The 12,613-nt window shown below is 42.5% G+C and overlaps 1 protein-coding gene across 7 annotated transcripts in view; it reads left to right on the top strand.

Moving 5' to 3' along the window:
* LOC308327192 (vacuole membrane protein 1-like) overlaps positions 1-12,613 on the top strand; it is a 68,525-nt gene that overhangs the window by 30,026 nt on the left and 25,886 nt on the right. For all 7 annotated transcript variants that reach the window (XM_080780416.1, XM_080780413.1, XM_080780415.1 and 4 more), the window contains one exon: positions 1,671-1,802. In XM_080780416.1, coding sequence (XP_080636542.1) covers positions 1,671-1,802 — 132 coding nt within the window. The remainder of the gene's footprint in view (positions 1-1,670; positions 1,803-12,613) is intronic.

The raw sequence follows: 12,613 nt of genomic DNA, 5'->3' as shown, positions 1-12,613 counted from the left end.
CTCGTTCGTCCTTCTGTGGGCAACGCCATCATTTACTAATGGTCGCCCTCAAGTGGTCCACTTCAAACAATACTCCACTGCAGGTGGACACATTATACTGCCTGCCTGCCTCCCTCTCTCTCTCTCTCTCTCTCTCTCTCACACACACACACACACACACACACACACACACACGAGCGCACACACAGACTCACACGCACGCACGCGCACATACACATACATACATACATACACACACACTCAAAAACCCCTTCACAAACAGAAGCAGTGCCATTGAATGGAGCAGCTGTCTGGGAGATTAAGGCATGTCGCCATTATGAGGAAACGGGCAGATTTCATCAAAGGCCGCTGTGTTGACAGGGAACAGGGTGTCCAGATTAACCGTGTGCCAGTTTTTTTTTTGTATTTTTTTTTTTTTGTGTTTTTTTGTAGAGCACTGCCTCTAGTGTTTGGGCATGCTGTCTCCACCGTGGTTGCTAACGACCCACTAATCATGTTCTAGCTAAACGCTCTTGTTACATGATGCAAGTAACAGTTGCCTGACCACAGTTAGCTCATTATTTCCCTATATGGGAAATGTGAACTTATATTGTGTGTGTGTGTGTGTGTGTGTGTGTGTGTGTGTGTGTGTGTGTGTGTGTGTGTGTGTGTGTGCGCGTACCAAAAACACATGGGGGGGAACAAAGGGGAATCACAAACCGGCTTCATGTATTGATTTCTCTTGATCTGTGGTAACATCTCAGCGATAGATCTCACTGTGTGAACTTGTTCAAGCCACATCATTAACTAAAATAACCTTTCCTCTAGCATCCCTCTCACTCCCGCTGCTCCCCTCCTCCTCCCCGCCTGGAAACATTACTGTAACGAGCTCTGAGCCATTCCAAAACACTACATTTCTTGGCGGGCATTTTCATTGTGTTAATTAACTCTGTACCCCCTTCACCCTCCCTCTGTCCTCGTGTTTCTCCTGGTATGAACCTGGTGAACCGGCCAAGTGAAGTGGCGAGGATTTATTCTCCTCAAATCTCTTCCGTTTTTCTAACCGTTAAGCTTCCCTTGCATCTCACACGCACACACACGCGCACACACACACACACACACACACCTGCCTCCAGTCTTTTATTCCTGTGAACTCCTTCGCATGTTTAGTTCTTAGACCAACATAGCTTTATAATTAGAACACGCTGACTTTGCCAGAGCTGCCAGTTGAGAATAAATCTGAAGGCATTTTGTACATTGAGAAGCATAGAGACGTAGGTGAGCTGCATCAACTATTCACCCTGAATAGTTGAAGCAGCTCACCTACTTCTCTATCTCACGGCCGACCCCATGATCATTTAGTCGTTAATGACATAAATAACAACTTATGTTCTCAAATCCATTCTGTCTTTGTTACTATTAAACATCCCTGACCTCTTTGGATGTTGGATATTGATTTGGGTTTTTCTCACAAGCTCTACTACAGGGCTCGATACAGGTGACCGTGATACTAATTGTGCTCCATGTATTTTGAATTGGCATTGAACACTTCTAAACAAGGTGTTCACTTATGTAGATAGTAAGTGTTTAATTCTCCTTTGGCATTGTGAACTGAAACTCTCTTTTCTGTTTTATTTATTTTATTGTGTGTGTGTGTGTGTGTGTGTGTGTGTGCGTGTGCGTGTGAAAAGGGTGCTGGCACTGCCATAGGGGAATTGCCTCCCTACTTCATGGCGCGGGCAGCCAGGCTGTCTGGTGAGGATCCGGGCGATGAGGACTACCTAGAGTTTGAGGAGATGCTGGAACAGGCCCAGTCCTCCCAGGTGAATATCATGCCCCTTCTCCCTCAGTCCTCCCAGCCGCGGCCATTTTGAAGATGCGTGCGTATTCACTTGCATTCAATGGTCCACGTGCAAATGCCTGTATCTCCAAATCAGCACAATGAATGTCGTTTCTGGTAAAAACAAGGTTTTTCAACGGCCGACAGCAGGTTTTTTCTGCACCGAGCGAGAAAACAACAACCGGTCAAGACACCACACACAGCATTTTGTCATTGGCGGTTACGGATATTTGGCTCTTCAAAATAAGTGTTACGTGCGATAAAACCTTGGCAATACGCGATTTAATGCTGGCGGCAAGACAGTTAATATCAAAGCATTGCTTTATTAAGATTTTAAGAAATAAAACAAGCAATAATTGTGAAAATAGCTCTACAAGCTCACAACGCTTGCTATTTTCACTACTACTCGGGGCCATGCATGTCATGACCGATGCAAGTGGAGAATAAAGTACATGCCATGATAACCTCCTCTCTCCTATGGTAAGAAGATGGTTACTGTTCCTTCTGTTCTCTCCCACTTTTCCTTTAATTTGATGAAGATGCCTTCCTTCTCCTCCATCCCAACATTACTGCGATTCTTCTATCACATACTTCCATATTATGGCTTTTGCAGGCTGACAGATGCAGATATTTGTGATATTCGTGTTTTTTTATTTTGTTCTCGAAAACCGCTGGTCCGTCCGAATTGCCATTCGACACCTCTGGAAAATATGTGCCACACATATCAAGATTGACACCGAACGGCCACCGCTTTCTGAATTACGCCCTGGGACAGAGTAATGTAGTAGTAATGTACTTTTCCCCTTCCTAGACATGTAGTGGAGTGAAAGTCAAGTATCGAAAAATACAAATTGACAAGAAAAGTGCAGATACTAAAAACATTTACTTAAGTACAGTACTCAAGTAAATGTACTTGGTTACTGTCCATCACTGCCGTTCTCCCTTTTCCACATACTCCTTTATCATTTATCTTCATTATTGTCTCCATTGGGAGAGAGAGTATGTTCTGCACTCCGTCCGTGTGTCCGTCCGTCCGCCCGTCTGTGTACAGCTAATCTCCGGCACCGTTAACCCGGCCGATGCCAAACTTTGCGCACACACTCCCTAGATGCCAACAATGAACCTCTGATTCATTCCAGAACAGACTGTTATAGCGCCAGCATGCTAACATTGCCTTTCAAAATCTGCAGGATTGGCCCGTTTTGAACAAAAAGCCACAAATCATGAACGCAGCGTGCAATTTACATGAAATCTTTCACAGACGTTCCTATTAGGCTGAGGAATATATCCCACCCTTTTCACATTGACCTGTTATAGTGCCACCAACAGGTGGATTTTAGCAAAACACATTTTTGGAACAAAATGCCTCAAATTATCCAATTGCCATCCTTTTCACATTGGCTTATTATAGCGCCACCAGGAGACCACAACCTGACCTGCCCTGGTGGAGACCTGTGCCCCGAGGGGCACTTTTTCTAGTCTAATATCTACTTTCTCACTCAATGTCCTCCTCATCATCATAACACTCAATGCACCCCAGGTTTCACTTAAGTGTACAGTAATGCCTCGTTTCCATTGAACTGTGAGTGATTCGCAATACATTCATTGTCTCCACCAGGCCGAAGGCATCGGGAGGGAGAGTATGTTTTGCACTCCGTCCGTCCTTCTGTGTGTGTGTGTGTGTGTGTGTGTGTGTGTGTGTGTGTCCGTCCGTCTGTCTGTGTACAGCTAATCTCCGGCACTGTTGGCCCGACCGATGCCACACTGTGCACACCTACTCCCTGGATGCCAGCCACAAACCTCTGCCCCAATTTTTCCACAACGGCCTGTTATAGCGCCACCAAGAGGCCGACACATTTCTGTAGATTAGACATTTTATCCATACATCACGCAAATCGGTATACACTGTCTCTATAGTCATGTGATCAACACAGATCTGTCCGCTTCCTCATATTCTATCCCCATTGGCTAAGATTGCCTTCCAAAGTTTGCACGATTGGTCTGTTTAGAACAAAATGCTTAAAATCTTAACACAGCATGCGATTTCCGTGCAATTATGCACGCACATTCCCACTAGGCAGAGGAAAAAATGCCACTTAAACATTTTCGAATCAGCCTCATGGTGGCGCTATAACAGCCCAATATCTGTTTTTACTTATAACTGCACCGATCTTTGTACAACTGTGTATGCACACTTCCTAGAGGCCAAGGAAAAACCTTTGCCCTACATTTTTCGCATCTGCCTCTTATCAGCGGCACCATGAGGCCGATTTTTGCAAAACACATTTCTTTATATTACTCGCACAGATTTTATCCATACATCACGCAAATCGTTATACACTATCTCTATAGTCGTGTTCAACACATGTGTTCAACACATATCTGTTAGATTTTTCATATATTACTCCTACACATTTTGTCCAAACTTCACAAATGCTTTTATCCTGGTGGAGACCTGTGCCCTGAGGAGCACTTTTTCTAGTTTTATGAATGAATCGAAATAATGAATGTAAAGTGCAATTGAGTACCCCAAAAAGCACTCTATAAACAAAATATTATTAACACAGTTAAGCAACTCAATTTAATGAAATGGCGTCTTCTGTGTGTTTCCTGGTACACAAAACAATAGTCTCTCAGAAATATGTAAAAAAAGAAAAAAAATACGTACAGGAAAAACATAGAAGGATCTGTTTCGCACATAATCGGAGATCACGGAATGGACTGAAGGGATTTACAGGCAGAACACAGAGCTGAATGGAAGTGAGGCATAAGGAATAAGAAGTCTATCTGTTACCTGTTATTTGTCACCACTGCAAACAGTACATTCTGTGAAAATATCAGATCTACAAGCTTACAGTGTGTCATGTTGTGATTTGTTGTGAGCTTCTAGATCAGCTATTTTCGGCGAAAAGATTAGGTGTGGACTGAAAAAGGGACAGGACCAAGTACGGACCCCTGGGGGACATGTACAGTATAGGGTGTAAATAGTTCACTTCTAACTCAACTACAACATGCGTATATATTTGCCTTCCTCAGGGGATTTGTGAATGGAGGAATGAGAAATATGCTAGTGGTTTTATCCTGGCTTAATCTAACCTGTCTTCTGACTGTCTCCATCCCGGGGAATGCTTTTCCTGACAATATAGGTCTTGTGACAGTCTTCATCCTAGGGAATGCTTTTCTCTTCCTGACAATGTAGCTCAAACAGTTAGACACTTTGTGGTGTATTTAAAAGTCCATGCCTTTTGGCTTTGAGTTCGTGGCCACAGAGGCTAGTATTATATGACAATAAAATGACTCCATCTGAATGTACTATTATGTATATCTTTCGCAGTGTTTCGGACATTGCAGATCTGTAGGTGTTCATTTATGCCTAATTTGACCCGGTAATTCGAAGTGATATTTGTGTTGAAAACGGAGGTTTTACACAGTGGATCTATTGAATGTCATGTATGTCTGTAACCTTTATAAGCAGGAGAGTTATTCTGAGGTTCGAGACCTCATTTCCCTGGCAAAGACAGTGCACACAAACAATGCACACAAATTAATGTCCATAAAGAAAATAGTGGTAACAAAAAGCAAGAGACCCCCTCCCAACAAGATCCAGATGGGTGCCGATAGGTGATCTATATAAAACCCTCTTCCCACTTGCTTGACATGCCTGCAATTTACTTGTATATTTAATGTTGCAGTCCTGTGTTAACATGTGCCAATTCTGAATGCCCGTACATAAAGTATATTGTACCGTCATTTTCATGTCACCCTACCTAGTCAGAAGGCCTGCATTGTTATCCTGCCACATGAGTGTGAAAGCAAAGCGTCACTTTGTGTTGATAGAACAAATTAATGTTATTCTATCAACACAGCAATGTACTGGTATTCCAGTGGAAACACAACTATACAGTAAGGTTCACAGAGACTTCATTACACATCTTTATCATTTAGTCCTTTACTCCATGTACATGAGTTTGTATATTATAAAATGTAAATAATAATTTGTGTGTCAGATATTTAAATTATTCCCCTTTCAAAGAGATAGGAGCCTTGTCTTGTTATTCTGAACCCAGGGACTTTACCAAGATGGCACAGTCAACCAACGTCTCTTAAAGAGACTTTGCTGTAAAAACTGGAGACGTTGAGTGTGACGATGAACCAGTAACCTCTCTTCACCAGGCTTTCCACCTCGGAGGAAAGCCTGGTCTGTGGTACAAAATTGCTGTGTGATCCGGTCGGGCGCGGATGATATAGTTATGTCATGTTAACCAGATTGATGTTTATGTCAACAATCAATCTGGAACTTCCTCTCGTCAAACCGTAAGAATAACAATAAAGCGTACCTCAGTCTCTCATAGCCTGTGGCTTTTATTGGGAAGAATTTGTTTGAGGGAAAGGAAGTTCCAAATTGATGGTTCCGGCCTGATGACTACAAAACAATGACTACAACATGACATAACGATATCATCTGCTCCCAACCGGATCATAAACCCGAAAATGATTGCCCAGACTAGTTGTACTGTAGTTGGCTAGTTGCTATGCGATTGTTGAATGAGATGTGTCAGAAGTTGCCTCCCATAAGGTTTACAATGCCTATTTTATTACTAATGCCATGGACATCTGGATAGGTTGGCACCAATTGCAGACGAGCTTTAAGACTGCATGTGTGCGTCTAAAGCTCTGACATCACAGGACCCACTGATAAAGCCTCGCTCCACCAGAACACTGAGAAAATAGCCCAGTGTGTGGAAGAGCCAAACCGAAGACACATCGTTGGCTGAGAAGCTTTTGTCTTCGTTTTATTCTATACTTGAATGCGTTCCTGTATTTTGTATCTATTTATTTTTTGGGGTCAAAACCAAGGTGACACTGAAGGAGCATCGCCTGTTTGTCTCACATCTGTCTGAATGAAGTGGAGATTAAAAATAGACATTGCACGCCTTAGTGTCTATCGCTTTCGCTCACTCTCTCTTTCACTCTCTTTTCATGATTCCTTTGACATCCCTCCCTCCTTACGCTCTCATTCTTTCTCATGAGCTATATTCCCATCCTCTGCATCGCTCTCACTTTCTGCTTGTCTCTGTTGATATCTGATCTGGCAGCCTTATGCGTGTGTGAGTCCGGATGTCCTACTGTTCGTCTCAACAACAGCATTTAGGAACTATTAAGGAGCTACAGCGTACGGCAGCGTGTTTTTGTCTTTGTGATGATGTTTGGGGATCCTTCTGTCTGTTGAGGCGACCTATCAACAACTTAATTTATTGAGCGTCACTTGTTTTATCGCTGTACGGTATGTTTTTTTTTATGTATATTTTTTTGTCAGAGGGGACATGAAACCGATCAACATGAACACACGGATCTATCTCAAATCACAACTGTGTTGCTTTGAGTGACGGCTCCAAATAAATAGAATAAGACAGCAGTACAAATAGACAGACACTAATGGAATTTACACTATTCAAACTGGACAACTGGTTGGACTGGTGGGTGGGTGACATGGATTGTTGCATTGAAGTATTAAGAAATTGACACTGTCGGCCATGGGCATCAGAGCTGGAATAAGATGCTGACTTTATCTTTCTCACTGTCCAAGTCATACGAGTCTCTAGGTGCCAGCACTGCTATTTCTCTCAGTCTGCACGTGCCAACTTCCTGACACATGTTCACGTGACACACAGCGGCAGATTTCTGTGCGTCTCTCTTCCATTTTCTTTCCTTTTTTGTTTTCATTCAAAACAGCTATTCAAGAGTAATGAAGTCATCCGCTCTTCCAACGGGTCCAGACACTGATGTCATGAGCAGCAGCATTTCTTTCCACTTAAATCTTAGCTCGGTACAAAAGCCAAACATTTTCATGGCCCTTAGGAGCCCAGGAGGCATCCTCGATATAGACATGGAATGCCTTGGGGGTGGGGGTTGGGGGAGCGTGGGTGGTGGTGGTGTGTGTGGGGGGGGGCATGTGGGCTTGGGGGGGGTCTTACATGCATCAAGCCCATGACTGCTTGTAACACGATAATGAAATCATTTCCTGCTGGCCGTGTGGGGACTTTTTCCCCTCGTCTGGCAAGGAAGGGGTTAACAGGCTGTGAATTGTTGATTGCCAACTCCCAGGATGGTATCTCCTGTAAGTGAAATGAGAGCCATCTGCGCTGGGCGTGTGCCTGCCTCCCCTGGCCTACTGCACTCAAAGGCTCTCTGTGCTGTGGTTTGCCCTGCCCCGTCACGTGACTTCTCTGAAAGTGCCCCCTCCCTCCTCCTCCCCCTTTATTTCCAGTAAACTGTTTGAAAGGAGGGGGGTGAGTCAGAGTAAAACCAGCTTCCCTTTAACCGCAGCTTGTTAAAGAATTTGTCAACGTGGACTCAGGGGTGCATTTTTTTTTCTTCCTTTTGTCCAGATAGATTTGAATTTTTCTAGAAGGGACTATAGGACCGGTTGCGTCAGGGGGTCTACTTCCTGTGCCTGCGAGCGAGGGTGGGGGCTCATGCGGAGTTAATGAGATGAACTTTAGCCATCTCCCTGTCGGGGCTGGCGACCGTGCCGGAGATGGGTGTCCTGTGTGTGAAAGACTTTCATTCAGAAAAAGAAATACTGAGAGGGAGAGAGAAAAAAATGTGTGTGGGTGTTGACTTGTATATAGGCTATGCATAGATTTTTCCTCGTCTGACACTTAGATTTTCCCCATTGAGCAGATTGCTTTGTCGTTGCAGGCTTTTTGTCTGTTTGAACTCCTTACCCCATCAGCACTACAAGAGCCTATTAAAAAACATTTTGGCAAGGGAGTTTCCATTCATGAGCATGGATACATATACAAGTATAGATTATAAAATCAAAAATTGCTGATAGCGCATAATACAATGATGCATTCAATGAAGAAGAAACAGTCTCCCCATATATACAGTGTGTGTGTGTGTGTGTGTATATTTATATATATATCAAAGTCTCAGAAATGCAAAGAAACCATGTTTTTTTGCCACTTGTCTTCTGGCTTTCCATTAATTGCCATCATCTCTGTGGCAACAATAAGCATTTACATTTTAATGTCTCTGTGTACAGGCGAAAAAGTAATAATGTTTTTGCAAACCACATATGATCTGCTTCTTGACATGGAACAGAAATGATGCAACGCAACAACCATCTAAACAGTCAGCAAAACGTAATCAGCGGTCCCACAGAGGGCGTCTGGATGTGGGGTCGTTATAGCGTGGATTGCTGAGTAAAGCAGTTACTGCTGAGTAGCCAAACCTGGAACCGTAGTTCCATGGTTTTAATGACACTGCACCCTTGACAAGATCTCCTAAATGTAATTGCTGCTGCTAAGCCCTGCCCTGAAGGCCAGTGGGTGGCAGGCAGCCCTGGCGATGTGCCTGGCAAAGATGGTGATTTTCCATAAGCCACCAACAACAGAGTCTGGATGTCTGAACCCCAGCCATGGAAGATAAACGCTTCCCTCATCCAGAAATTCAGAAAAGCAAAAGAGTTCAAGTACATAGTCCAACTGTAGTAAATCACAATATTATACACAAACACATGCGCGCACACACACACACACTGTTCCCGCCCCTCCCCTGGGAACCTTTGTCAACACTATGTTGATATTCTTATTCCCTCCTTGTGAAAAAAAACCCTAAACTGTGCTTAATGCAAACAATGCAAGTGTCATAAAGTAAATGGGATTCATGGGGCGAAACATGTCCGTCTCCATGGCAGTGATTAAATATGCATGATTCTGTCCAGTCAACAACACAGTGGGTTGTCAGGTAGTTCTGGTCCAGTCAACACAGTGGGTTGTCAGGTGGTTCTGGTCCAGTCAACACAGTGGGTTGTCAGGTAGTTCTGGTCCAGTCAACACAGTGGGTTGTCAGGTAGTTCTGGTCCAGTCAACACAGTGGGTTGTCAGGTAGTTCTGGTCCAGTCAACACAGTGGGTTGTCAGGTAGTTCTAGTCCAGTCAACACAGTGGGTTGTCAGGTAGTTCTGGTCTGGTCACCACAGTGGGTTGTCAGGTAGTTCTGGTCTGGTCAACACAGTGGGTTGTCAGGTAGTTCTGGTCTGGTCAACACAGTGGGTTGTCAGGTAGTTCTGGTCCAGTCAACAACACAGTGGGTTGTCAGGTAGTTCTGGTCCAGTCAACAACACAGTGGGTTGTCAGGTACGGTAGTTCTGGTCTGGTCCAGGCCGGCACAGCGGTTCTGTTGTAAACCATACACATTCCTTCCCTCAGACACCCAGCCCCGTCTCCCACCTCCTGAAAACACACTGTGTGTGCGCACACACACACACACGCACGAGCGCGTGTGCGCACACAAGTGCACGTACCCTGCAACGGTTCCACACACGCAAACACAGGCAATGAAGGCTAGGCTGGAATTGAAGTAGCAGGCTTGTCTTGGTGGAAGCCTTATGCGATTGGATGGAGGAATGCGAACTGTTAACCAATCAGATTCAGTGTCCATTTGTAACCCCCCCTCCGCCCCCCACCCACCCAATCCCCTTTTAGGCTTCATGTCCGCTGGGTTGGACTCCTCGAAGAATGTCACTAGTACTGTATTGGTTTTGTTGACCATATTTGGTAGTACAGTATCACAACCTTCCCCTAACTCCAGTTTTGATTTAACAATGTGCTTGAGAGATAATATAGATCTCACACACACACACACACACACACACACACACCTCTTAGCATTCAACCATTGCATTATTGATTTTACACCTTTTGCACCTGCAGAAAATATAGATGATGCAAATAAATGACCTAAGCCATTAACATTTGGAACGTAAAGAATCAATAATTGAAAAATATACATCATTATTTTGAGACTAATATTTTGAGTTAAAATAGTAAAAATATCACATTCAGAAAAGCCAGGTGTGTAGATTTAAAAATCATAATGACACACAGGATCTTTGCTACACATCTATTTGTATTGCTTAATGTATATTCACTGCCTAGAATTATGTAATTGCATTTGTACTGCATTACACCAGTATAAGCATTGCATCGATGAGTCCTTGACTCCTGTATAATCATTTTGGAAATTACAAGATTATGCTAAAATGAAACATAAATTATACACACATACATTTAGATGTTTACAGGTATAAAAAAGGTGTGGGAAATGTATTTTTGTGCGAGCTCCATCATATACATGTACTGTATACTGTACATCTATATGTATACAGTATATACTGTATGTATTACACACACACACACACACACACACACACACACTCAAATGTCGCCTGTGAAAGGCTTCTCAGGCGACATTTGTGTAACATTATGTTATCAAACTTGACTTAAATTATTTTCCAGTTCTCAATTGCTAACAAAATATAGTAAAATGTTAGCATTTAACATTTCACTAACATGGAAACATAACTTTGCTTCTTTAGATATTCACTTTCTTTACACGGTTTAACAATGTTGGTACACGTTCTTTATATATTTTCCTATGGAACAAATTCTTTATATTTTCCACACTATTAATGCCCACAAATTATAGAACTCTAAACAGAATGTTTAGTTATAGAACTGAATCCATTTATTTTGAACACTATACTTATATGCTAATCTGATTTGAGACCATTCATAGCTAAAAAGTTATTAATTTAATTAAACTATGACATGAAAGAAAATGTATTGTCTACAATTAATTATGCCATGGTTTACCTACCGTAGGTGTGACATTTTGTCATCCACAAAGTGTGAAACAGTCACCATTTGAACCAGCAGAACCAGCAAAAAAAAACTCAGTATTCCTGCTCAGTTCCCAGAACTATTTTAAATAACACCCAAACCGATTAAAGCTCCTCTTCCCAGAAAAGGTATTGACAGGAAAGATCCATGCCATTGCTGTGAAAAGAGGCTTTTGTGTGGATGTCAAGAGGGTTGGGGGAAAAGCAGTAGAATATGTTAGAATATGTGAGTCATTGGAATGGCCAAAGCGCCTTGTCTTGTTCTCACATATCCAATGATAAAGGATTTAAAACTGCCACTAGAGGTAAGCCACATTATGGAAGCGCTTACATTTACCTGCATTCACACACAAACATTTTAGAAATTAGTTTTAGTTATATTCAAGATTGTGACATTAAAGATTGCATTTCTGCAGTGCGAATGGTGGGGAGAGCGTTTAAATTGTAGTCAGTGTCATTCGTGAAGACTTACTCATAAGTGTGGGGGTGGGGGGGGGGGGGGGGTGAAGCATTACTATGTCATTTAAAGAAATATTTTTTTTTCTGTGAGGATGAGATTCAATTCAACAGGCGGTCTCAGTCATTGTGACAAATTTATGAACAAGGATGATTCCTCTTCACTAAGTTCCCCTCATCTTGCACAGACATATTTACACAGACACAGTACAGTTAAATGTCGATATTCATTGATGAAGTTCAGTGAATAAAGTGTTACTGCATGCTGCTGATGTCCCAAAATATTGTAGATTTGAAGAAAAGGTGCACAAATCTAGGTAATTGGGAAATACACATATGGACGGCTTAATTCTTTTAAGTGTCCATAAAGTACTAGAAACCAATTTCCAAATGTCATAAACAGTTGTGTTAGTTGTGAACCCGATTTATGAAGGTGTGAGTATCTGTTTTATGTGCGTTCACCGTTCTTTATGAGTGATTAAAACTGTACTGAAATAGTTTTTCTTTTGGGCCGCTTGGTGAAGTTAAAATCATTCATATCGGGGTGGTTTCAGATTTGCTCTCATTAAGAAATAAATGCACTTCCTAAACAGCTTATTGCCACATTATTCGTTTCATTTTCACAGTGTGGTATTTTTAAAAGTGTAATTG

Source organism: Protomyctophum bolini, assembly GCF_963924005.1.
Source record: "Protomyctophum bolini genome assembly, chromosome: 13".
In the NCBI taxonomy this organism is placed as follows: domain Eukaryota; kingdom Metazoa; phylum Chordata; class Actinopteri; order Myctophiformes; family Myctophidae; genus Protomyctophum; species Protomyctophum bolini.
This window is presented reverse-complemented; position numbering and strand designations above follow the sequence as displayed.